Source organism: Haemaphysalis longicornis, unplaced genomic scaffold, assembly GCF_048455015.1.
Source record: "Haemaphysalis longicornis isolate Haplotype H1 unplaced genomic scaffold, Haemaphysalis longicornis Haplotype H1 scaffold_9, whole genome shotgun sequence".
Lineage (NCBI taxonomy): Eukaryota > Metazoa > Arthropoda > Arachnida > Ixodida > Ixodidae > Haemaphysalis > Haemaphysalis longicornis.
In genome coordinates this window covers 64762649-64789987 of record NW_027526460.1, presented here as the reverse complement: position 1 = coordinate 64789987, position 27339 = coordinate 64762649, and the positions used below count along the sequence as shown (strand labels likewise).

Below are 27339 nucleotides of genomic sequence, written 5' to 3'. Positions count from 1 at the left end.
TAATTGAGATGTTAGGGAAAATTAATGCAGCAGTGCCAATGCCCCACGCCCTTTCCGGCGATTTCTCTGGGTGCATTCCAATTTACCCTATAGACGGCTTTGTTGTCGGCTTCGCGGACTGTCCGCCATGTTAAGCCCCATTCCAATTCAAACAAAGCAGTCAACGAAGACTGCTTTGAGGAGACAGCATCAAACTCAGCAATGATGCAGGCTACCTTCTTGTCTAAACTAATAAAGGATGCCAGCACCACCTCTTTGCGTATTAATGTTGTAACAAGAACACTTGTTCTTTTATTGAAATATTTAGTATAATCCACTAACAATGAAATCGATTTAAATTTTTAAATCACGTAATATTTGTAATAATAACGGTATTATTATTTACCCAACCTGCGGCTTGCGTTTCTCAATATGTCTGCTACGAGGCTGTCGTCTGTGTCGGTGCTGCATTCGTGACCACTGCGCAGTTTCAATTCTCATTCCTTTAGGACGTCTAATTAGACTGCTTCGTAAGCTGTCTACCGTGCTGTCCGCGAATTGAAACACAGCCTCTATGGCGTCAGAGAGTCTTGTCTGAGTGATTGACAATAGCCGACATAAGCCACTGCCAAGTAACATGACTGGCCGATTGTACTGGGGCCCCTGGTTCCGTTTGATCACCTCACTTGAATGCAAACACGCAGCTAACACATTGATAACTATGTTTTTAGTGCTGCCCTATATTACGTCCTTCCTGCCCATTATACACCACGGCAGTGCAAAATTTGAAAGTGGTTCAACATTTCTCGCAGTTTTCCGGTTTTAGAAGAAGTCTTTTGTAGCTTAAAAATGGAGCTGGGTGAGTCACCAAAGGCTACTTTTTCCAAACTGAGCAAAGCTGCATGTTGTCTTTATGGCCCCTTTAAACAAGACGGAACCGGTGTGGCAACCAAAGTGGATTGTCAGCCAACTCACGTGAGCAAAGGCAGTTGCTGGCACGGGTTCACTCTGGGTGCACTCCATGTAGTCGTCCCAGTGGAAATCCGGTTCCCCATCCTCTTCTGCTGGGTCAAAGGACGGCACAAACACAGGGAGAACTCAAGGGCACATCTGGAAACCTTTGGACCATTCGGTCATCAGTTCGGAATCGCTCAAAACAGTGTAATTTTTTATCCAGTGCTGGTGGCTGTGGTAGAAAATGCAGTACCAAAACAAACAAGAAAAAAAGTGAGAATTCCGAGCGATTTTTCCCGACTCTGAAGACGAAAAAAACACTTTTCAATCGAAAGGCAAGAGTGGGAGATCAAAGTAGAACGAAATTAGGAAGATAGTGGGATGATTGCAGAATACCATCACTTGTCATTGTAGTGTGATCTGACAAGGGCAACTGTCATCTAGTGAAAAGAGAATAGGGTATGTAGCACCGTGCCTAGAGCATAAAACTTGCACTCACATAATTTTCGCGCTTTCATACCTGATTAATTTACAAAAAAACCATGAGCAAACTGTGCAAAGAAGCCAACTTTCCTATTGTCTGCAATCTTTTTGTGCACATTTTTTACTTCCAGACATACTTTTGGACTCCTCTTTACCCTGTCACTTCTATCGAGCCTTTCTATAAGCCTGTGGGTGAGAAGGTTGACGAGGATGAAGAGCGCAGGGCATTCACGCACTCACCGGTGCCACCGCCCGTGAGACTCGGCCTCTTGTGGGGGCTGCCCTCCTTCCTGGGTGAGCCAGGCATTGCTGCCTTGCCACTCATAGCTGCCGCACCTGCATGGGGACGAAATGTCAAAACGATGACCAGCAAAGCCGGCAGCCGAGCCAATCCAAAATCCAAGGGAGAAGTCTCCCTGAAAACCCGCAGCATTCCAACTGCTCCACCAAAGGTGGTACTAGGAGTTTGGGTTTACCCCTAACTACATACTCAACAAGCAATGGAACGGAAGATGATAGGTGTAACATTAAGGGACAAGAAGAGAGTGGAGTGGGTCAGGAAACAAGCACGTGTTAAAAGCGTATTAGTAGAAATTAAGAAGAAGAAATGGGCGTGGGCGGGTTATGTAATCCGAAGGCAAGATAACCGTTGCTCATTAAGGGCAACAGAGTTGATCCCTAGAGAAGGCAAACGTGGTAGGGGGCGGCAGAAAGTTAGATGGGCCGATGAGGTCGAGAAGTTTGCGGGGATAAATTGGTCGCACTTGGCGCAGGACCGGGATAATTGGCCCTGCCCTTTGTCCTGCGGTGGGCGTAGATAATAGGCCGGCCATGATGATGGTGAATATTTTAAAGCAAAGATTTCTTTGCCTCACTGATGGCGACCATTCCCACCAAAACACACTGCAGGAAAGCAAACTTTCCCTGAGGGTGATGATGGTTGCGGGTCAAGTGAAAAATGGTCGAAATGCAAAGCTTTCCCCGCACGAAAGCTGATGTCGTCAAAGTCCAAAGTCAAGGTCCGAAATCCGAATTATGCCCATAACACACTCCAGGAAAGCAGCTTATACACAGATGGGTTTTCACAACAGCACGTCAAGTGGCTCAAGAAAAAAATGGCTGTGTATCTGCTCCTTTTGTTGCAAATGTCAACGAAAGATGATAGTCAACTGGCACCCCTGCCATGTAAATGCCTCCCTTCTCTTTCCCGCTCACCTCATGCTGTTCCTCTCCCGTCTCGTCCCTCCCAAGATGGCACGCTACAAGTTTGCTCAAGTCTATTTCAATTTACCGCGTTTCATTGCTCCAGGCCGGGTGCCCTGATGACAGCGGTGCCATACAGCGGCGACACGCGCGATTCGAGGCACCCCCTACAACGTTTATAGAACCACACTGCCCTACTCCACGAGCGTTCCAAGCGGAATGTGAAACCTGTCTAGGGGAACCTTTCATTACTATTGTCGTTTATTTCTTAAAATTCCGCCAGGAGCTATAGTGGTGCAGGTAACTACAGGCGGCAATTTTCCGCAGTTGATGTAGTATTTCATTTGATATCGCAAAAACCAAGCATCCATGAATTTTTTAAAAAGGGAACACTGCAAATATCACTTGCGCGCTGATTTTGTGCCTTATATTTGTGCAATGTCTTGTTCTGGTTCAATAATGTTGACAACTATGAACACTGCCACCTGACTTAGACGTTTAGATTTGGCCATTGCGCAGATTCAGTTTCACTTTGGCCAGGTGGCTGAATCGAGTCACAGACAAACAGACAGACGGACCAAAATTTCTGCACTTATATATAAGTAGCCCAAAAAAAGACTATCGTCTTTAAAAATGCTTCCCATGATCGTAATCAAACCTGGGCCTCTCACGTTATGAAGCTGACATCTATCCGCTTGCACCATTCAGATGCGGTTGGAACAGTTTGGATTTTGGATTTTGACTCGGGTTGAATAGGAGACAGCTTCAGTTTTAACCAATTCTCTTAAAAAAAGGGGCTTTGATTTCTTTGAGGTGTGACAGCATGGCTGTGGTAATTTTTCTCTCTCTCTCCCTCTTCACCCGGAACGAAAAAATAAGTTAAAGACACTTCTCTCCTCTCCCCGCATAACTGGCTTTGATGGGCAGAACCAGACGCAATTAAGGAAAGTATGTGCAGCGCAAGTTAATGCGGTGTCGAGAGAGTTCTTTCAAAACTTGCTCCATTAATGACGCCTAAAACAAACAAAGAAGATTGTGTTGTGCCAGCAAAGAGAGTAGAGCCGCCAACTGGCAGACAACTGCTGCTGCTGACGTTATGAAAAAATAAAAATTAGAAACTTTTCAACGCATGACAAGAAAAAAAAAAGCTACGCGGCTGAGGGACTAGACCTGACGAAGGCCACTCCCTCGGCCTAAAATTAATTAAAAAATGCTTTTATATATATAAATATTTTTTTTTCTGATTAGATCTTGGATGCTTTACCAACCACGAGATGTGGCTTAAGTTTATACCCTGGACGCGGGTTTGCAATGTCTTTCTTATATGAATTTAGAATGTTAGCTTCACTAGTCGCAGTAAAAGAGAAAAACCTAATCATTCTCCTACGCCTCCCTCGGCATTGTAGACTGCCAGCCTTTTTTTTTTATTATTATTTCCTCAATGAGCCCTTCGCTCCCAACTAAATATACAAATTGCCGCATCTAGAATGCACAGTCCACTTTGAGCGCATTTAAATTATAAGCAACATTTTTTTTTAATGGCCAGGTGGAATAAACGCGTATAAACCGAAATTTCAAGTTCAAGGTCAATGGGGATTTGTCGTGTACATCAGTTGAAATTTGAAAACATTGCCTGCCCCTCACCCCGGGTTCCCATGAAAAAGAAGCATCAAAGCACAAAAAAAAATATGCCGGGTTAATTCCGCGCAATATGGCGTACGCGCATTGGAGGCTATTGTGAGGTCCAAGCTAGCAGCGCAGTAAGCCGCCACCGGATTCACGGTCGCAGATTCAAGCCTCTGATTTTACAATGAGGGTTTGATTAAACAAGTAAAATTAGCACAATGTTCATGTTACTTGTACGCATCGCCACCGCCCATACACTGCTAGCACAGGCGCACTATTTTCTCGTACGCGTTCGTGCAGTTGTGTGTTCTTAGTTGTTTTTATCGCTACAGCTGTTTTCCCTCGCCCACCCAATCGGGTCTTAACAAATCAAAAACGAATGATGAGGTACATTCTAGAATTTGCCCGATTTCACGACACAAAAGATAAAGTGCGTGCGCACGGGCGCTTCGCGAGCTCATCAGGTTGATGACGGGATGGGTAATGGTTGCGAAAACAGAGAGAAAATGATACGCGTGTCGAAAAAGAGGAACAAGTGAAAACGGAACGAAGGAGTGCTGGCATTGTGATCAATCGTCGCTCGCCATAAATGTGTCAAAGGAACAATTCAATTCCGTGAGGCAGCAAACTAAGAATCGCTTTCCTCTTTTTTTATTTTTATTTTCCGCTGCACGGCCGGTGACTGTCGGTGTGGGGGCAAAAGAAAATTACACCCGTTTACGTCTCAGTAATTAATGCTGCTCTCCGAGATCAAAACCAATAGCTTTTTAACGATATCCGTAGTGCGTCACTTTTACACTTCGAAACAATCAGGTGGCGATACTGCGCGGCGCAGAACAACTTAAGCAATTAAAACTCCGGCAGAGTTAACTGGGGGAGAACAACTATTTCCCCATGAGCGATAACGCACGCACCCTAGTTTAAATGAGACCAACTCTAGAGGTTTATCGGGAAAGCAGAAATTTTAGAGTGGAACTTTTGAAACATTTTACGCATCGCGCAGCGGAGCGGGTGAGCTGTAAAATATGCAGCGACGAACGGTTCAACGGGCCTTCGGAGCAGCTGACGAGTCAAGATGGGTAGGCGCTTGGTAAATAATCTTTAATTAAACAATCCGTTGCCGTTGACGGTCTGCTACTCGGTTAATGAGCAATTAGGGAAAACATACTCACCGGGCGCTCTCCTGCAGAAAAGTTTAGTAACGATACAACCACTCGCTGTCGGCTGCCTTGGTCAGTCGCCTTCACGCGAATCGGCGGCTGCCGCAGCGGCGCCAGCGGCAGTGCCATCTCGCCATCTGGAGCCCCGGTGATGATATTTGAACGTCCAAACCGAAACCGAAAGTATTTGTAGGTGCTTGCTGTTCTTCTACCTTGAAAATCGTGTTAACAGATGTTTTTCATGCGTTTTAATCGTAAAACACTTTAAATTATTTATTCGTGGGTTCAAATGCTTTATACATGTATATGCATTGGTTACGGTTGAGTCTCATCCCGGGTAAAGTCCCTTCATCTGCTTTAGCTCAAGGGGCTTTAATCCCGGGTATGTGCATGTGACCTCAACAGAGCCATTACAACTCTGGTGTCAAATCGTTCTTCTGTGCATACTTCACAACAAGCCCATGTCCGTAGCCCACTCGAACCCTCTGTTTTCACACCATGCAGATTATATAATCAACATAGCGCAGCCCTCATCTACGGTACCAAAAACGCATTCAATTGCAATTCATCGGTTCTCTCATGTGCGATCCGGACGCTTGTGGAACGATATTTATACGCCTCGAGCGCGGCCTGTAGGGGCGCCACTGAAATCCCCCTAGCGGCCCGTTTCGAAAGCAGGCGCGGGAGTCCCTGGCCCGCTCCCCCCTGTCGCCGTTGCTTTTGGGGCTCGTTCAAGACAGCGATTTACCATTTGTCCGCGTTCGAAATACCGAATAACGTGGAGCAGGCACTCTGTTTGCAAGCCTGGTGTGTTCACGAGAGTATAAACGTTTATGACGCGATCTTAGAAAGATCTACATGAGCGCTGGGCGTGTGTCACAGGCCGGCGTCCCAAAGCCAGCATTTGCATGCAGCTGATTGCAATTCCGCTGCCCTGAAATTTAGTGGCAGTGTCTCCGTAAGCAGTGTTTCCTCCGATGGTCATGTTGCGGCCATACACACTATGATGTAAATCGACTTTGTGCACTATAAAATCCAGCGGAGCACTCATACCTGACAGCACGCAAGTTACGCCTGCCAATATCACAGTATCACATATCAGATATTGGTCAGTACCCTGAACAAGCCAATGCGGCATAAATTTTGCAAACATTGTACCAAAGAAGTACGATGGATAATGCAAAAGTACACTCCGGAGTCAGCACACGGCGACAAATTTAATGCTGGGTCGTCTTGTCCCGAGGTGAGCGCTCGCTATAAGATTCATCTCTTACATTTATCCTCCACGAGAAGCGCGAACATGGGCTTATAGAGTAATCCGCGTCCGCGACCAAACCCTTCTTCGAAACATCGTCGTATGACACAGGGAGACTGCAGAATCTAGCATAAACCGAAATCAGATACCCTTATCAGATACGACACTCTTCCAACGAGCCCGTGTGTACGAGATTTCGGCGCACCTTCAGGATCTCCAGGTGGTCAAAATTAATCCGGAGCCCTCCACTACAGCGTGCCTCATCGTCTCCGTTGCGTCGGCGCGTTAAACCCTGCAATCAATCAATCAACTCCTTCAACAACACCTCGTATTTCTTGTGAACTGCTTACACTGTATTCTTCAAAAAAATGCGTCCGCCGAATGATCAGCCGTTCGTTGAAGGCAAAAAACAAACGAAAAGTGAACACGCAGCTTGTGTGTGTGATTAATAAAACGTTCATTCGTTGATTTCGCTCCGCATTTGTAAACAACGACAGTTGAGCGTCCTCCTCCTCCTCCTCCCCCCCCCCCCCCCCCCCGCCCCATGTCTAGCGAAATATCAGTGCATTTCGCATCTAGTTGGTCTGGTGAATACTACCCCGCTCAAACAAACGTCTTTAGCATTTCAGAAGCTGGACTCGGTTTTTTTTTTTATTCCCGTACGACTATTCTATTTATTCCTGACTTGCAGACCATTCATTTTCCCGTGGTTTCATTACATATATCTTGGTTCATGCATAAGGCATGAGTGGGCACATATCTGACAATGCATAGCCTTTGAGTGTACTTAACATTTTCGCGTGGTTTATATTCCCACAAAAGGCACGAGTTTTTGTACGCTATTGGGTTATCACATCCCCGAAACATATTTTTCTACGACGTACATATTCGAAGCAAAGCCGCATGTGTTGTCTGCGCTACAAAACGAACCAACCTAGCTCTTACAGTGCCAATATCAAGTCTAAACGAGGTGACAATAAATAGAATTCACTTGTGCTGACGTGTTTGAAGGTGACAGCGGTGATATGCTGCTGCCGTCGTCGACGCCCGCAAGAGCGGCCAAGAAGCGCGCAGAACCACCTCCCCGGGTAGCTCTTACTGGCGTTCGAGCGCTCTACCAAGACGCAGCTGTTTTTTTTTAAGCGTCCTAAACGTGCAGTTAGCTTACAGACGTCACCTTAACAAGTTGTTTAGTGCGCGGAAAGGCAAAGAGAAGCGAAAGAGAACCAAAACACTGCATGACCGCCTATCAGTCGCGCAGCGCTAATCCCGCAAACGCCGCGGAGAAGCGGCGGCAGGCGGCGCAGCGATCGCGAATCTCGAGGCGTATAATATTGCATCTGTTTCAATGTTGGTCTGTGGATAACCTAGAAATATTCTGTATCCTGAAAGACAGCGTAGTGGGCACATACACGAGAGAAGGAAGTTGGCAGGACTGTCGTTTTCTTTCTCTCGTGTCTCCCGTTCAATATGATTATACCAATACCAACTCTCCCAAATGTCGATCCTTTTGCGGTAAATATGTGAGCAATTAACCTGCGGCCAGCGGACCGCATGCGGCCCGATGGGTAGCATTATGCGGACCCCAGCACGTCGTCAGAACACCCACCCCCTCCGGCCGACTCGCCAGGTTTGACCTCAAATGGCCGTACGTTAGACGGTAGACAAGAAAAGAGAATTGATGGGTTTCAGTTGTCATTGTCCCTTTCTTTACACTTTAGCAGATTATTAACACTTATTGTGAAATATTATTGTTGTCGATGCACTGTTTTTTTTTAACTTTGCCGGCAAAGCCCCCCCCCCCCCCCCCCCCCCCCCCCTTCCCTTCTTAGGATTTGTCGACCGGCCCACCGCCGTGTCTGCTCATGCAACTCGGCCCTCCACCTCTGAAGGTTGCCGTGCCTGCTCTAGCACGACCGTCATTCTTGCTTTAAGGAGAGAGAGAGAGAGAGAGAGAGAGAGAGAGAGAGAGAGAGAGAGAGAGAGAGAGAGAGAGAGAGAGAGAGAGAGAGAGAGAGAGAGAGAGAGAGAGAGAGAGAGAGAGAGAGAGAGAGAACTTTATTCTGGAACCGTTGGGTCAACGACGAGTGGTGACAGCGCTTGGAGGGCTACTCGTTCAGCCAGGGGTACTCGTTCAGCGAGTCCTTGCTGGACCCGCGTATCCGAGCTGTCTGACGCCGCCTCCCAGTGCTCCACGCAAGAGATGGGAGGGAATGAGTTTTAAGGGCATTGACAAATGATATGAGCAACTGTTTCGTCGGCTCCGCAGTCGGGACATTAAGGAGAGGGAAATACAGATGGATAAATTGCGTGTAGTCTAGCGCGACAGGGGAGGGTGTTGGTTTGGAGAAGGCGCCCGTACGGTTTCTCGGTGATAGAGAGTGACCAATGGGGTGGAGGGTGAAAGCCTTAGAAGTACCCCATTCTGCGAAAAATCTGCGTTTTTACTGTTGTCCAGTACGGCCACAGTAAGGGATGAAAAACACATTTGAGTTGGTGCGGGAATTGAACCGGGTGCTAGTAGCAGGCGAGTGCGTTGCCACCACGACATTTCTGCCCGTTTCCAGCGTGGGAGCAGAGCCAGGCCGCGTGCACCGCTGATCGCCATATCGCGCCACATGCGTACGTGATGGCACGTGGGTAAAACAGGGGCACTCCAGCCACGGAAAACGCTGACTCTGGGGAAGCTGGGAAGAGCTGCCTGTCGAATGAACAAGAAATACACGCCAAAATACGGGGAAACGAAAGCAATCAAAGAAAGCAAACACGCTGTAGCAGTAAGTCTATCGCCTGGGATATGGCTATATCGCTCTCGCCTTAATTCATTATTAGCGAGTGCTATATTGCTCACGCCTTCAAAGTAGACTTAAGTGACCCGAGAATTTTCGCACTTGATTACCGCGTTCTTCCCACCTTTTCCATTTTTCTTGGAGCGGGAGAGGGGTGGTGTGTCTCCCGTTCCAATGTGGAACCCCGGGTACGCCACTGCACTGACGGATACATAAGGATGCATGGACGATTGATTATTGCAATGTGTAATAGGCGCAACAAGATAAAAAAAGTACTTTTGGGAGTACAACAAAGACACATCTCTGTACGCTTTTGTACACTTGAAAAATTGTTCCGATAAATCGTAAAATACAATCACAACACGAGTGGTGCGCACTTACAAAGTAAGTATAGGTCGGAGATAGTACCAGATTTTTGCACTTCCTCCATACAAGCTTTTAACCGAAAGTTAAACGAAAAAAAAGGGCGGGGGAGAGGAGGGAGTTCAACCAGTTTTCTCTAACGCTGTTTCATTACAGTGTACACTCTAGTTCCGTGGAAGTCGCTGTTCCCTACATCCCCCAACCCTAGCAGAGAAGTATATTGGCGATTTCAAACGCCGGAAAAACTATCTGCTTTCTTTAATAAAGAGTTTTCTCTCTCGCTCTCTTCTCTGTGTGTTGAACGCCATTTCACCGACAGAAATTTTTACGTGCATCGAACGTGCTTCACATCAGTGGCATTTGATTTACCACATTTCTCGTGTTTTTTATTCCGTCGGAGATGGGTTTTGTTAATCGCCAAGTTACGTTTTCCCTTTTTTTTCTTTTAATAGTTTCAGCCGTTACAACGAATCTTCTTATCTTTCTTGCCCTTGATTAAACCATAGCTATGTCTTTTGATTGATTGATTGATTGTCGGGTTTAACGCGCCGACGCAACGCAGGCGATGAGGCGCGCCGTAGTGGAGGGCTCCGGATTAATTTTGACCACCTGGGGATCTTTATCGTGCGCCGAAATCTCGTACACACGGGCGTTTTTGCTTTTCGCCTCCATCAGAAAAGCGACCGCCGCGGCCGGGAATCGAACCCGCGACCTCGTGCTCAGCAGCGCAACGCCTTAGCCACTGAGCCACCGCGGCGGGTAGCTATGTCTTTTACTTTATTGCACACAATTCCTTTGTCTTGCTTCATGTACGACAGCATCTCTATTCCAGTGAACCCGTCGAAATAAAAGCAAAATGGAAACATTTTATTTATTTTTTTTTTTCATTTTCGTGTCCTTGTCTGGTCGATTCTGACGTTCGTTCTTAAGAAAACCGGTTTCGTAATATCACTTCCAACACGCCTGTTTGACGATAGATGAGCAAGCAAAGCTGGTTCTATACAGATGTGCAGCACAACAGCACCGGCTGAAAAAAAAAAAAAAAAAGAGTTCTTCCCTGCAGTAGGCTAGCATTGGTCACATGCGAGACGGAGGGGCTGTACGGTTACAGAACACATCGATGTCCGACGGTGCCACATTGTCTGCGTCGGGAACTGCTCCGTCGATTCATAGCACTGACCTTAACAAAAGACTTGGAAGGACATTTCTGCTGAGAATATGAGACACAAAAAAACCGACCACCCGGTCCAGGCGCCAGTCGCATAAAAATCCCGCGACCGCACAAGTTGGGAGATTATAATCACGTGATTATGAAAAATGGTGGATTTCCAGATCAGAAGGAAATAAGATATAACCATGGTAATGCAAAAGACTGCTGTCAATTAATCAATGCGTGTAAATGGTTGCTGACATGGCGGGAAAATCGGTAATTATTCTTAACATTGAGGCGCAACCCTTCGAAAGCCATAACATGAACGAACGGGGGGAGGGGGTGTAAATCAAGGGTATACCAAAAGCAATGAGGAGCAGCAGCGAGAGAAAAAAATTAAAGCCGTTCCACTCAATGTGAAAGCTGTCGGAAGTGCAGAGCAATAATTCCCATAAAGGTCTGTAGGGTCGTTATCCGCTCACTGCTACAACCCAAAGCAATTAAAATTTCCCGCCTTCTCAGCGCTCGCGCGCCCCCTGGCTGAAACTGCGCCAGCGGGAGTTCTGTTCTTTTTGTGCTTGCTTTTCCTCCCGCACCTGCCGTTGTTGCACTGCCACTTTCTTTCGCTTACTATTGCAAAAATCAACCCAACGAGCGTTCCTAACTAAATGAACGTGGGCGCTGCCGGTTAATTACGTATGTTTTGCCTCAAATGTACCTGCAGTATTTTTTTTTTTTGCGCTAAAAAACGGGGAGATGCATGACAAGCGCCAGCGGTTCCGCCGCGACGACAGCGGCTGCGACGGAATGTCGTGTGGCTTTACTTGGGTCCAGCGAGCGAGCTGATACTTGCGGGGCGCTTCTGCGTGTGTGATGCCTGTTAAAGGGATTTATTTATTTATTTATTTATTTATTTATTTATTTATTTATTTATTTATTTATTTATTTATTTATTTATTTAATTTATTTATTTATTTATTTATTTATTTATTTATTTATTTATTTATTTAATGCGCCGACGCAACGCAGGCGATGATGCCCGCCGTAGTGGAGGACTCCGGATTAATTTTGACCACCTGGGGATCTTTCCGTCCGTCAAATTATCTCTCTGAATTATACTTTCACGCTTCGAATCGGTTTCTTCCGATCTAGTTAGTAAGCTATGCTGCTGTTTCCGCATGTCGGCTCTTAGAGGGACACTGAAATGATTTTTAAACATTGCGGGATTACTAGCGCAAATTGTAGTGCGGAGTCGCCATGTTCCGACCCCTCTGAGTGCGTTTACGCGAATTTATTTCCTAGGAAAATCAATTCGAAAATGCTGCCCTCCTCTCTGCACCCTCGCCCATTTTCTGTGGCGTTTTCGTGTGACGTCAGGAGGAGATGACTTGGCTTGACTGCGCTAGTGCGAGGCTCGCCGACCATCCGACAGAGTCAGTCGGTCCACCGTTTAGTCCGCCGGCAGCCGACGGGTTGTCGCAATTCGTTCGCTCAGTTAAACTAAGCCACGACACATTAGGGAATCGAAGGATGTGCCTTTCTATACTTTGTTAGTTTGTACACCGATTAAGCTCCAAGTGCAGGTCGCTCCACACAAGCGTACATGCGATGCTTCGCTGACTGATAGGCTAGTAGGAAAATCTGAGGCCACTTGAAGGCGGGAGAACAGCCAGCGAAGTCAATATAGGCACTAAAAAAATAAAATCAACTGAGGCTTTTACCGTACAGCGTAAAACTAGGGAACAGGAAGCACTGTTTTGCGCTGGGTGAACAAGCACAGCGGTCAGCAGTACAACTACACATCTGCGAACGCTTTTCCGTCTTAATCGCTAGACGTGAGATATCGTGGAAATTTGGGGGACGCTTAGTGCACGAGCGCTACACAACAAATAAGCACCTAAGCTGCTTGAAATACTAAAACTAGACAAAAGTGTAGACTGGTTATACATTATATACCTTATATTTCCAACACCGGCAGCGCTGGACTGTGGCCCTGTGGCCTAAACTGCTAGGTATTTTATTTTGCGAGCCATAAGCTCGAATCCCCGAGGGTTCGTTTTTTTTTTTTTTTTTTGCAAGTTGATTTTTTAAACGCGGAGCGTTTCTTAGTCGCACGATGTCCCTCGACCGTCGGCGATGGCGTCCACACGCTCACTGCGCATGCGCGTCGCGGCGAGGCGCAGGTGCGCGTCTCTCCCCCGTACCCTCCTCGCTCTCAACAACAGGTGCAGCGTTGTTGTCCGTCCGCACCCCTCCCCCTACACTATAAAAAAAAGTAATAGTTATCGGCGCCTGGTTTCAATCCCACGACCCTGCGGGCGGAACGCGAGGTACATGGTGCTCTTCCCACTGCACCACAAAAGCGACACAGAATCAAAGGCTACGAACGCGCCTTATATCCTTGCCTCATTCAAACTACGTCAAGAAGCTGCTGATACACGGCAGCAGTTGCATCGATCTCGTCTTCACCAGTTGCTGCAACGCACGACCACTACTTAAAGACCCCTTAACAGTACACTTTAGCGACCACAAAGCCGTCGTTCTCAGCGTCCAATACAACGACAACAGCAACAAATAAATAAATAACGACTTACAACAACCTACTCCTTGCCTTCACTTCTTGCGTCACAAAAAAAAAAAGAAAAATTGGGCCCATCTCTCCCCGAGGGGGGACTCGAGTCGCAAAATCACGAAAGTAATAATTAATATATGAAATAAATAATAATAATTAATAGTAATAAGCAATAATAGTTAACACATTCACTACCACCCCACCACCCCCCCCCCCAAACACTAACGTTAACGCAATACACCCACCCCCTACGCGACGCATTTACTCGAGTCCCCCCTCGTGGGGAGATGGGCCCAATTTTTTAGTTTTGGGCAGATGTTTTCTATACTGAGTTCATCATATTTCGGCCGTAAAGTGTGAACCGCATGGAGCGTTTTCTGCTGACGCAGCCGCGTAACCACCCGCACGCTGCGCGCGCCGCGGCCGGCGGCGGCTTCGGCAGCGAAGTGGTGTTATAGTGAACTATAGTGGTAGTTCACTATAGTGAAATATAGTGGTACTATAGTGGTGTCGCGAGCTCGAGCTACCGCTTCTAAGCGCTCTCTAAAATGCCGCTCAGGCCACGCACGAAGTTGCTTGTGCGGTAAAGGAGCTTATATATGTGTGAAAACGGTGTTATAAAACATCATCCGCGCCGCTACTGAAAGCGCCCATTCAATATCTGCTGGGGTGGTATGAGTGAGGAAAGCTCCAAATATGGAGGAAAAGCGCATGGCATTTGAGCGTCTGCGGTTACGCGGAGGGCGTTCATCCACAGCGTACATCCCCAACTTTCGGGGACACGCGCCTCCGAAGACGCCTAGCGCCCTCCTCGGCGGCCGCCGTCGACGGCGAGCGTAACTGAATGGGAGGGAGCAAAAAAAAATCGTAGCTCTCGAACGGAAGCAGGTTTTTCAAAAGGCCTTCTTGAAATACCTAGAATCACTTAAAGCGCACTCGCGGCGAAAATTAGAGCAGTGTAAAGCATTAATTACCGGTTCCTCACACACCTAAAGTTTTCCAACCGGGGCCCTTGATTTCTCATTTGTTTCGCAATACTAGCGGTTATACTAGTGCAGCACAGAAAGATTTTTAAAAAGGCCTTCGCGAAATACCTAAAACTACTTAAAGCGCACTCACAGGTAAAATTTCAGCCCTGCAGAGCCTAAATTGTTGGTTCCTCGCCCCCCTAAAGTTTTCGAATTCCCAGAGCGAGCTTCTCGATTTCTTCCTTGTGTCGCGATACTGGGGCAGCAACTGGAGATTTTTCAAATTACCTTCGGGAAATATTTAAAACTACTTAACGCGCACTCACGGGAAAAATAACCCTGACAAATAAAAAAGGGAGAGAGCAGGTGGGCGGATTGCGAAATTGTTCCCGGCAATTTATCAAACGCCATTTTATCGAACTCCCGGCGGCCGTTTCATCGAACATTTAAACGTTTGGACGAAGGCTTTTCGGTACAAAACCTTCTGTAGAGGCCGTTTCTGCAAGTTATATTCTGTACACGTACATTTAAAGGATGCGGAGTCGAAGGTTGGACCTGCGCATGATTAGCAAACTAGTCCCGGGCCATCTTCACTAACGTGAAACCTGCGGAGGGGCGAAGGGTGTACGACTCTATGTGTATTCTCGGCGGCTTGGCGGTTTTGCCCACGGAGATGAAACCGTTCGGGGGTATGATATACAGCTTTGCTGTAAGTCTCGTGTCTTTGAAGCACGAAGCGTCCTAGCGCGAGTCGTTGGAAAGCGAGTGTCACGGTGTGTTTTTTAGTAGGAGTTTTTGACGACGGAGATAAAACGTTCTGGCGCGAAGCGTTGTATCCTGAGTGTCCCGGTGCGTTCGTTTAGTATGCGTTACGTTCTAGCGCGAGGAATTGGAAAACGAGTGTCCCGGTGTTTTAGTGCCATGACTACATGATACCACGACAACGATGAAACTGTAAAAGGGTCGAAAGTTGGGCAAGTTGGTATTGACGCATCTTAAAAATCCAACTGCGCGCAAATTAACGAGGACGTGAAAACACTGAAGACACCACAAGCGCAGCATCGCTTGTGGTGTCTTCATCGCTTGTGGTGTCTTCATCGCTTGTGGTGTCTGCGCTTGTGGTGTCTGCGCTTGTGGTGTCTTCAGTGTTTTCACGTCCTCGTTAATTTGCGCGCAGTTGGATTTTTAACGATGACACGGGACGCCGACAGCCCGACCCCCTAAGGGTTTTCGACCCCGACGGCATTTTATTAATCAAGGGGAATTTTCCCCATATCCGAATAGCAACGTTTTGATCAATCAATCAATCAATCAATCAATCAATCAATCAATCAATCAATCAATCAATCAATCAATCAATCAATCAAACATTTTAATTAGTCAAATAATTTAAATGATTGATTGATGAGTCGATCAACGATTGCAATTATTATGTTTTACGTGAGAATTAGGTTGCAGTGATCTTTATTTTGCGGGAAGCTGTATATGGCTCACTCGACTTCATTTCCTCTTGTCGCGGCCCGTAAGCGGGATCGTTCAGCAGAATATGCTTTCCGACGAAGCCAACATTCCTACGAAGGTTCTGTAGTTCTGTATCTCGGGAAGAAATCACGGTGCGATAGGATTGCTATGTCACTACGCCCCGCGCAGTTTCTTTACTTATCGTAATTACCCTGAAACGAATGAATGACGCTAGACGGATCAAGCGGCTATATAATCGCAGGAAGTTTTATCCCAATCGATATTATGAGTAATTGCCACTCGCAGTTTTAATACAAGGAACACAAAGCCGCTCCTCCTGAAACAATCCATTAGCATCACAGTGGTAAAGGTTGTTCTACTCCTTACACACACGCTTAGAGTGAGCCCAGTCAATACATTCAATAAGAAGGTATTATGAAATCGCAATTCCGAGCACACTTCTAGTTCATTTGATAACTATATTTATTGGTAATTTTCAGGCTTTCTCCTATTCATCTACCAGCTCCTTGGGAAACAGAGGGGTGTGTCACTTGTTTTTCTCATGAAGACGACTGTCTCAGCTCTCGCCAAACCAGCCTATTCAATTTTTTTTCCTTTTTATAATGGAAGAAAGCGATGTTTATCTGGGGTGTCTATGATATGCACGACTTGAAGAGGTAATTTCCGGTGGGGCGACAGAAGGCGAAAAAAGAGCGATTCCTGGAGGGGAGGCGCAGTCGGCAAGACCCCACGCGCGAAAAGGTGTAGCCAGCAAGCTTGTTCCTCGATGGGTGGACAGGCGCCAACGATACCTGGACATTGTGTCCTCAGCGGCTTCAAGTTCGGGTGGTTTTTTGTTGCGTAGTTGAGGTTGTGTGAGCTCATGGTGACCGTATAGCTTTTTCTTGCATCAATGCAGTGAGGCTTCAGAGGCCTGTAAGGTTTTCAAGGGAAACCGAAAAGAATATGAGTGGAAAAGGAATCCGGGGGAGATTGAAACCTAAAGACGAGGGTGGGGAGGGAATGGGTGAAGGCTTGGGCGAAGAATTAAAATGAAATGGAAGCACGCGTGCAACCAGAAAGCCCTAATACGGGAATGAGTGGTATTTGCGAGCACAACCCGTAGGAGCTTGAACAGCTGTTTCCAAAAAGGACCGTTTTTCCTCCACGACAATATCTTATAGGCTTGTCTGTGAAAAAGCTAGCGACAACAGTGTTTGCAAATTCCTTTTAGCGTGACAGTCCAGCCTACATAAATCTTTTCATACGATTTTCTGCATTTTTTTTCAGGTAACCGAATGTTTGTGAAGCTCATTTAGAGAAAACTACATAAAAATACATTACCACACCTTAAACACTGGCTAATGGACCTTTTACCAGTAGCGATCTGCGCATGCGCGGACTGCCAGTACGCCATTCTTGGCAGTAGCCTCAGGTGAAATAAACAAAAAGGCGCCCCTCAGCTTGCTGCTTAGGGAGCGGTTATGCTTCCTAGGGCTGCACGTTTTTGTTTCCTCTTTTCGGACAGTTCCCAGCGAATCCGTACGTGCACACAAAAAAGGCGTTCAAAAGAAAGGGGCGAAAATTTTTGAGGCTGACCACCCTGCGATCACTTGGTTACCAGTGAGAGAGCAACGAAAATGAAAAAAGAAAAAAAGTGAAGAAAAAGGGGCGCTCCGGCCACTGCAGATTGGTCACGCGAGCGTGCGCCTGCTACATTCACGTGAATAGCGCAGGTGACGCGTGGGTGCGGGAGGCACTGCAGGCCGAAGATATCTTGTGCCCAGGTTCTGCGAAAGCCCGACTTTGGGGGGAAGTGCCTTACGACTAATTTCAGTTCGCCGTGGCGGCTGCTTGGAGGACCGGTACTAGAAAAAAGTTACATTTAACCTTATAACCCAGGAGTCTTTGTCGGTTCTCTGCTTATTATTTTTTACATCTTCATATTTTATTGTAATTTTCGCAGCTCAGGTTAGTTTTCGGTGTCTTCAATTTTTTTCTGTTCGTTAGGTTATGTTAGATTCGTTCACCTTAGGTGCGTTAATGGAAGGCGAAGCAGTGCCAGACTACAGTGCCTAGTGCATTCTAGGCACTACATCCAGGCGGGACATTTTTCATCGAAACAACGCCGGTGGGCGCGCTTCAGTGGAGGGCTTACAATACTGTCGGACGGCATATAAACACCGCCGAATATAAATGCTTTCGACTTCCTTGAAACGATTTCTCCTGCCATTCTTTATTGAGACTCGTTCCTCGATTATGTTGTATTCATTTTATGTTTTTTTTTTCAAGATCGACTGGAAGAAATATTTATTGATCATGCAGTAAAGTCAGCAAATATACTTCAGACCAGTGTTTTACACGTTACTCTAAAACAGGAAAGAAAGCTCGTTCCTCGTTCCTTCCCAATTTTGAAACGAGTTACCGTTACAAGTTCCTTTATTGCGAAAGGCACGCGTTCCAGCTCCACTTCGAACATTGGAACGTGTCGTTACATTAACGTTACATTTCATTTTTTAAATAAAAGTGTGGTGTCGGATAATCCCGAGGCGAAATAAAGTGTGAAATTTAAAACTCACACCAAACTACGTATATTATACGAATAGGAGCCTTGCCGGCAGCAGATTATCTTGAGGTAAAATGGATCCACAGAAACGCCCCTAGACAAATTTTTTCGGGAAGAACCGGAAAAACTCCAGACATGTCTAACTGCGATTTTGGTGCTCGTCTATTATGGATGCAACACATATGGCACTTTCAACTTCGGTTTTACGAATGCGCAGTAAGGCTACTGCGTTGAGATGTGCAAATAAAAAGTTACATGAAGGCACATAATTAAAATTCTTGCATAAAGAACTGTGTCGAAAGGAGCAATTCATAGGCGTTTAACGAATGGGTATTACAATATTGCAGGTTATCTAAAATGCCTTACAGGCCCTGCACAGGGAATTGAGTAAGGGGGTAAGCTTTGAGTAAGCTTTTTGTAAGAGTAATTGAGTAAGCTTTGCAGATCATGCAGCACAAATTTGCGAGTAACAAAACATAACAGAACAAGTAATGGCTGCAAGGTTCACAATACAAGTTTTAGTCAAGGAAAATAAAAAAATAAAAGTCAGCACTGTAGTCACACATGAAATCTACGCGCAAGAATTACAAAGTGTACCGAACACAATCAGTGTAGTAGATAAAGTAAACAACCGAAAATAGCCAAATATGTTGACTCGACGCACAAATCAGTTGCTGTGGTTAGAAATACGCATAAGGGAAAAGCACAGGAAATAAAAGCACAGGTTGAAACCGACCAACTAAAGTAACTCTGAACGCTGGCCGTCCACGTTCCAGCGGCCTCTCTCAGGTATTGTCCATACAGCATGCGACAAAAGTATGCCCAACAATGACGAAATTCCTGTCCTTTGTCAACACGACGCGTGCAATACAAAAGGTCCTGGCACTCCCTTCGACCCATTCCCGTCGACCCCCAGACCGCGCCGTGACGAACTGCATGCCTACTCTAACTTTGAGCAGTACAGCATACCGAGACACTGCGGCGCGCCGAGCCCTATTCATAGCCGGTGACACTTCCGATGAACCCGCCGCGGTGGCTCAGTGGCTAAGAAGTTGCGCTGCTGAGCACGACGTCGCGGGTTCGATCACCAGCCGCGGCGGCTGCTTTTCTGATGGAGGCGAAAAGCAAAAACGCCCGTGTGTACGAGATTTCGGCGCACGTTAAAGATCCCCAGGCGGTCAAAATTAATCCGGAGCCCTCCACTACGGCGCGCCTCATCGCCTGCGTTGCACCGGCGCGTTAAATTCTATAATCAATCAATCGACACTTCGAATGACCTCACAGCGAGCGCAACTCCCCCGTCGGCACCCCACGCCAGACAGTTTTTTCCAACAACCTTTCCTCGGCAGGGAACAATTCTATCGGCCAGACGAGCATCCTGGCCATTCCAGAGAAACGATGAAAGGTGAAAAGCATTCCCGTGGCTGCGCTATTCCTCCATCGAACGCCGCGTAAGCTCCGCCGGGGATCCAGACATTTCGGTGTAGGACATTTCGGTGCAGGACGTTTCGGTGCGGACATTTCGGTGCACAGACGTTCGGCCTTGCAAGTAACGCCGTTCTGTACAATACTGCTTCAGACGTGGCCTACGTCGTCATCTTGACCCCAACCACGGCCGGAGCCCCGCTAGCCGTTCCCGGCCCGCCGGCCTCCTGATCTATTCCTCTGAGGCAGGGGTCTCAAAGACGCGTCCCGCGGACCTTTTGATTCGGACTTAGTATACGAACCTATTTATTACAGATGCTCTTGTTCGCAATCCTGCGATAAGTTAGGCCAGGGGTTGGTTGTGCAGCATTGCCAAAAACGTGTTTATTTGTTGAATATTTGCTGGAATATGTGAACCTTTCTGAAGCTTCGCTTTATAAACTCAGAAAGCAAAAATGAACAACTTCGACAGCGATGCGCACAGTTGGTACCAAAATACGGAACCTTCGTATAAAAACTGACCATTACTCCTGCTCAGCTGATCAGACAGCTAAGCTGTTAGATATTAATGAAAATGATTCTACGAAATGAGTTACAAAAGCGCTTCGAATTGCAATTTCGCAATACAGTTGACTCCTACTAATACGAACTCCATGTGGACCGTACAAAGCTTCGAACTAACAAAACTCTCAAACAAACAGAATCCCGCCGTGGCTATGGCGTTGTGCTGCTGAGCCCAGGGACGCGGGGTCGATTACCAGCCGCGGCGGCCGGTTTTCCGATGGAAGCGAGAAGTGAAAACGCCCATGTATTCGCGATTTCGGCACACGTTAAAGATTTCCAGGTTGTATAAATTAATCCTCCACTGCAGCACGCCTCACCGGCTGTGTTGCGTCGGAGCGTTAACCTCATAATCAATCAATCAATGAAACAGAAAGCACAACGAGAGCAATGCCATAACTACGCTACACGTCTTCCTTCTTGATTTTGGTCACAACCTCGACTTTCCTTGCCAATACAAGCGCACGACATGGTTTGTCCTGAGTGTGAAGGCTTATCGCTAAAGTTGAAGTCTGAAGCCTACACCACCCAAATGCTTACACGGAGTTGTGTGCAGCCAGGAAACTACAAAGAACGTAGACATGCGAACGCTGGCGCGAGTTTCAAGTGAACTGCATGGCTGCGGGCGGCCTCAGTTGCGAGGGCGCCGACATAACACATCACGGTGGTGTTTTGACGCCGAAAAATTTGAATTTCCTCGAGAAATGACTGATACATGTATGTTTTTATTCAAAATACTTCCCAAATTACCGACAAAATTGGTTTTGGCTTCAAGTTAACCGAAAATCCTAACTAAGCGACTTTTAATTGTCGGGAGTCGATTGTATCTTGTTTGCGAGCGTATTGACCGGACGTAGTCCGAACGAGCACAAGGAACACGACACGATTGTTGTTTGCGATTTAAGCTATTCTTCTGTTCAATATAGTAATCAAATTTGAAAAGCCTGCAGTTTTATTCAAGCAGACAAACATGAGGCTGTCTGTTTTACGGTGTTTTCAGCACGCTAATGGAATGTCTTAGGGGCAGCGGCTTCATGTTCTTTATGTTAAAACTGTGACTCGTAATTACCCGCGCGCGATATCGCCTAAGATAAAACTATACATGAACATGTAGCCTCTTGAGCAGTCAGACTTCATTAATATGCTTCGGGGTCTCTTCAGCACAACAAGAGTTACAGCCATTTTCTGTAACCATTCTCATCCCGTAGACGGGATGAGAATTCCTCAACGTTTACTGTTTCACTGTGTCCCACCTAATTACGACAAGTATATGAACTCGCCGTGATGAGAGATCTGCCAGGTCACACCATAGTTTTTCCCGAGATAATATAACATAATTTTTCCCGAGCTAAAGTTGCCCGCGAAGTAAAAAACCGCCAGCAACGCCTCACCTAAAATGTTCAGTAGCGATGACTGAACACAATTCTAAACACAAGCCTTTGAATAATAATTTTACTGTAGACCACTCCCTGAATATTTACAACGTTAAAACGCATGGAGAAGTGCAGTTAATTGCTGTTAGCGCTTGCTTCCAACACATATGTACAGCTGCAGCCCCTCGCAGGCACACTGCTGAAATATTTTACAGCGCAAGGAGCATAAAACGGCTACATCTCCAGAGGTAAGAAGTCGCATTCACGGGACCGAAGACACCCACTCGTGCGCGGCCCGCGAGCGCCCAGCCGTGTTTTCTTGTATGTTTAGGAATGGTGGAGACCCCAAGAGCACAATGGATCACGGCCTTTTGTGCACGTCCCGACCCTCCTATATGCTTCTTTTGATAATTCGGCATGCTTCACCGGAAAGAGGGGGACCCTTGGGGCGCGTTGGTAAGAGCGGCTTCGGGCCTCCCGAGTAGGGGAGAAGGAAAGAAAAAAAAAAGAAAAAGTCTCCACCTCGGAACGCCACGTGGTGTCAGATTTTCAAAGCTTTCGGGATGTCCCCGAAAGTTGGCCTCGGGCCTCGGCTAGTGATTGCTATGATTTCAAGCCGTCCTCGGAGGCTTATCTTAGGCATTTTAGAGCCGACAAACATGGCAAAAGCGCAGTATGAGGATTATTGAGATATCGAGAACGCCCATCCAACGATAACATCGGATGTCAAGCATGTTGCTTACAGAACCGAAACTTGTTTGAATGATAACCTTGGACATCGTCTAATCACCTCGCACTTCCTCCTGACGTCATAGCCTTTAGTTGGTGCAGCCGCCGCAGACCGCGCATGGTAGTTTTTATTCTTTCGGGCTTTATAAAATAATTACCGACTTATCAACCGGATAAACGATGAAAAGTGTGTTAATTTGAGCCAGTCTACGCAGTGCAAGCAAAAGGGGGAGCTTTACAAATTCACTTCAGTGTCCCTTCAAAGGAAAACTGCAGTTTTCGACATTCAAAATTCGCGGGAATTTATTGCTGCACGCGAAATTACAAGCCACCGCCACTTCAAAGCCCACGTACAGCTTCGTCGCGCAAAACGCCATTTATTTTTCCACAAAATTTAACAACTGCGGAGGTGTGTGCATTGCTCAAGGGGCAATTGATGTTCCGAAATTTAAGGAGTTGAAACTTAGTTCCACCCGAAAAAAAACAAACAAAAAGAGAGAAAGCTGTGACCAGCACCAAATAGAAGTGGGTTCAGCCGTAACGCGTGATGAGACATAGCTAACGAGCTTTCTAGAATAAAGCACGATCAACAATAACGAGTTTTAACTAACCGTTTTTGATCCGCTACGGCAGGGAGCGGGAGTGCCATGGCGCATGCTTTGCTTTTGGCGGCGAACAGCATTGGCTCCAGTTGCGCTGAGCGAGCCGCCGATACCGGAGCGGACCGTCGAAAACGGTCAGACAAAACTCTCTGAATAGAGTCTGTAATGTGGGCGATAGCCGGCGCACACCCTACACAAAACGGCATTGAATAAACAGCCCGCTCACTCCCCCCTCTCCCAACTTCTACGAGCCTCGTTGATACGACACAGGGTAATAATGAATGCCACGCAGTTGGCCTCAACACGGCACAGCTGACGCAAGCATCAGGGACAAAACAGTGCAGTTGCGGGGTGGTATCTTCATTTTATTCTTCACAACAGGGCATGGCGAGGCACTATGTCTTGAACCGGATGCCTGTGTGCCTTGTTCACGGGAAACGTGGATCCGAGCGGCAACTCATGTACGGCTTGGCGAAGTCCGCTGCGAAGTCTTGAGGACGTTGGCCTGCAGGCAATTCATGGGGGTGGTCTGTGGTCCTCCTGCAAAATCCAAGAAGTCGAAAAAAAAAAAAAAAAACGTTAAAAAGGCATTCGTGTGGAAACCACAGGCGCTACATGAGTGGGTCACAGTAAGGCGTAAGTGAAGCCGTTGTTTCACTTATCGTAGAAATAGATCGTACCGAGTTCCTAATTATTTCCGGCGGAGGCATGGGTGAGAATAAGCGGTTGAATGTAAAAAACTATATTGCGCGTTTTATTGCACCCGCGGCAACTGAATATGTTTAGTTTACCGCCGAAGCGAAAACACAGAAAACCCTGTAATCTAAAAATGGCAGCAACGACAGTGTACGGAGGGGGGCTACCGTGGCTGGAAATATAAAATACGATCAGTGAGAGAACATTTCCCGCTTCACTCGGGCAGGAAAAGAAAAGTGTTGAAGAGTCGGGACTTACCGCTTCCGTATCCGTGTAGTCGGACCAGGCCTGCAGGGCCTTGTCCCACCGACGTATCCACTCCCCCGGAGAACACCTTCGCTCCGCGGGCATGTCACTGCGAGCGTGTTGCCAGAGGAAGTAGTACAGCAGGGGGGGCTGTTTGGAGAGCCTCGAGACCAGCTCCCGTGGTTCAGCGTCGAGTGCGTTCGGCCCGAGTTCGTCGTACGTGTCCCAAGCGGGCGGCTCGTCGCAGCGGCAGCGGCGACGACCACAGGGACAACGAACGCCTCTGCCCCTGCCTCTGGAAGGGACCTGGGACCAGGCTGGTTCGGCCTGTGGCGCGCGTTCCACCATGATGCGGCCGACGTTGACTAGCCATTCTCTGTAGGCGAGGGCTTCGTCGTCTCTAGCTGGTTGCGCCATACAGCCAAGTGGCCCCCTGTCCTCATCGTCAACTGCACGATACAAGCAAGGCCGGACAAACTGCGTTAGTTATGTAACAGGCAGAAGTAGGCACTGAAAATATCCACTACGACTCCAAACGGTTCGCTAAATGAAGCAGGTCAGCGTAGCCGTAGCCAAAGAGAAATACCTGCTCATTACTATGGACAAAGCGCCTAATTATTATGCGCTTTGGTTAAGCTTTTGAGACAGCCCGCGTTGCAAACAAGCAAACTATCGCCATTAAATACTCTCGACAGGGTGAAGACGGCTGCAGTTTATACTCAAGCGCTAGATCCTAACATAATGGTCACGTGAAAAACAAGTTCAGCGACATAATTACTGCTGGGCGATCCCGAGAAAGTGCGTACTCACTACGACACAGCTGAAGGAAGTCCTTGTTCAGGCTGTAGTCTCTCGAAGGCAGCGGCTGACGGGAAGGAACGTGTCGCTCCCATTGCTTGCTCGAACCAGCCATGCTTGAGGTCTGATGAGGGTCGTCCGAGAGCTGCCCCTTTTTATAGCGTCCAGGTTGCACTGCGCCGAGGAGAAGCTAACGTCTTTTGGGAGGTGAAGGGTTGGACACCCGGTCTCAGGATGTGCTCGCGTTCTGCTTTCCTCGGAAATATCTTTCACATTTGTCCTGCTAAAGGGGAAGAAAAGGGGGGAAAGGCGGCCCTCTGAGGCCTCGTTAAAGCGATTCAAAAAGAGAAAAGTATACCGGAAGCACTAGAGGGGAGGTTGGCAGTGCCTTCTTTGTGCGTCGGAACACGTGTTCAGGCCTAAGGGAAGCTGGGGAAAGGCCTGGCCAGAGATAACACACCCCTGCAGTACGGGGCGCTACGTGCCAGGTCAATCCACCCGCCGATGTCACCCCCAAGATTCCTTTTTTTTTTTTTTTTTCCGAGAATAAAGAAAAGTTTATTCTCTCCCTCCACCCCCGCAAATCGCCTACAGTACGTGGGAGCTCCCTTGACGACCCCACTGTGGCGCTTAGCTGGTACCTAAACAGCATATTTATTTCGGTTTGGTTTGTTTTCTGGTTTCGGAAATCAGTAATTTATAACACACGCAGGATTGCCATTGTAAAATACAAGACAGTGTACCGAGGAGCACAGCAAAACAGGACGAAGAAATATTTAGAAAACAATATCGCTGTGCAGAAACAGAAACGCAATGTTATGCAGAAACTAACGTTTCTGTAAACGAAGTGTATACATCATTGACAGAAATGATGTGGAGACAGCCAGCATGACAGAGAAGATTTCTTTCAAAACAGGACACTTTTGATCCCCTTCGCTTACAGGCATGGTGCAAATTTACGTACGAAGGCACTAGGCAATGCGGCGCCAGTCGTGCTACGGAGAGCATATAAACCATCAGGCACTGTACGCGAATAACGGACGAGTAAAAGAACAAAATAAAAGTAGTTAATTAGTAGCTCCATTTCGCGACTGCGGCAAATTGCCAGGTGTTGGGCACGAACAAACTCTTCCACAGAACAAACATTTGAACGAAATTTCGCCTGCGTTGATTTTTGGTATAAATTTGCTTGAACGCTCGAAAAATAAACAGTTTGTAGTTTGTGTGCCCCGTTCGTGTCCTGCGTGTCTCTATTCCTCTGTCCGGTTTGTTCCCGCTGTTGCGATTTTTCGTGACCAAATATGGGGCTGCCGTTTGCCTCACGTTGGAGTCCATGTACTGACAGCAGACGGCAATTACACAACATTTACAACTTCACTGGGAATTGCAATTACATAAAGTAGATGAAACTTGGCGAATATATGATAGGGTCGTCTTATCGGAAATTTGTCGCCTAATTTGTTTCGGGAAAGGTTCGGTGAAAGATATGAGTTACAGCTATTTTCTATGACCACACTCCCACCGTGTTGGCCGTGTATTTGCAGCAGCCGCGAATTTCGTTACGCTTACAAATTCACTGGAACTAACTTATTATACAAATATGTGAAACACACCGTAATAAGTGTCCGTAGCGGCCATTTTTGGCCCAAAAATACCTGCATTAGATTCAGAAATACCCAGCATTTTAAACTTGCTCTGAAAACGAATGGACGCAGGTTTGTTCGGAACCTGGCCGCTTCTGCGGCTTCTCCGTAAAAACACATTAACCACCCCCCTCCCCCCCCCCCCTCCTTTTTTTTTAAAACTTCCTTTTCGATGCTGTTAAAGCCAGTAATTCCGCTTACGCATTAAGCCCGAACTATATAATGCGGTCTTCACACGTACAAATCAGGCGCTGCGATTATCCGCCATTCCGAAATTCGCCCGGTCTTCATGGAAAGTTACGACTAGCGCGATTTCCGCATTTAGAAAACGCGTTGTTTTCCGTCCGAGTCACCGCACGAGTAGAAATGGTGACAAAGCGGTTCCGGAAAGTTCATGAAACGCCGTTTTATCGAAGCACTTTGATTTACGGACGTTTTATCAAAAAAAGTTTTTCTCGGCCTCTTCATTTACCAAAATTTTCAGCGCGTTTTTTTAGTTTCTTTTATGCTATGTTATTAGAAAAAAGCTAGTTTTCATAGCGCGTCTTCATATTTACCAACATTTGTAGCATTTATACTAGGTGCCTTTTATTTCCTGCGTTTCCTTTTTGTTTTTGTCACGCTCAAAGTTTGTACCTACAAATTTTCATGTTCTCTTCAATGCCCAGCTGAAACTGATATTGCGAATCCCCTCGTTCCTCCAGCCCTCCCTCTTATCCATAGCAATATCAAGACAT

The 27339-nt window shown here is 46.9% G+C and overlaps 1 protein-coding gene across 2 annotated transcripts in view; it reads right to left on the bottom strand.

Moving 5' to 3' along the window:
* LOC144152806 (scm-like with four MBT domains protein 2) overlaps positions 1–5553 on the bottom strand; it is a 56604-nt gene extending 51051 nt beyond the window's left edge. Inside the window, exons 1-3 of one of the 2 annotated variants that reach the window (XM_077684270.1) lie at positions 5418–5553; positions 1657–1752; positions 955–1043 (exon numbers count right to left, since the gene is read on the bottom strand). In XM_077684270.1, coding sequence (XP_077540396.1) covers positions 955–1043; positions 1657–1741 — 174 coding nt within the window. In that variant the 5' untranslated portion in view covers positions 1742–1752; positions 5418–5553. The remainder of the gene's footprint in view (positions 1–954; positions 1044–1656; positions 1753–5417) is intronic. The other variant, XM_077684271.1, reaches the window with a different exon arrangement.
* Positions 5554–27339: the final 21786 nt, after the last annotated feature.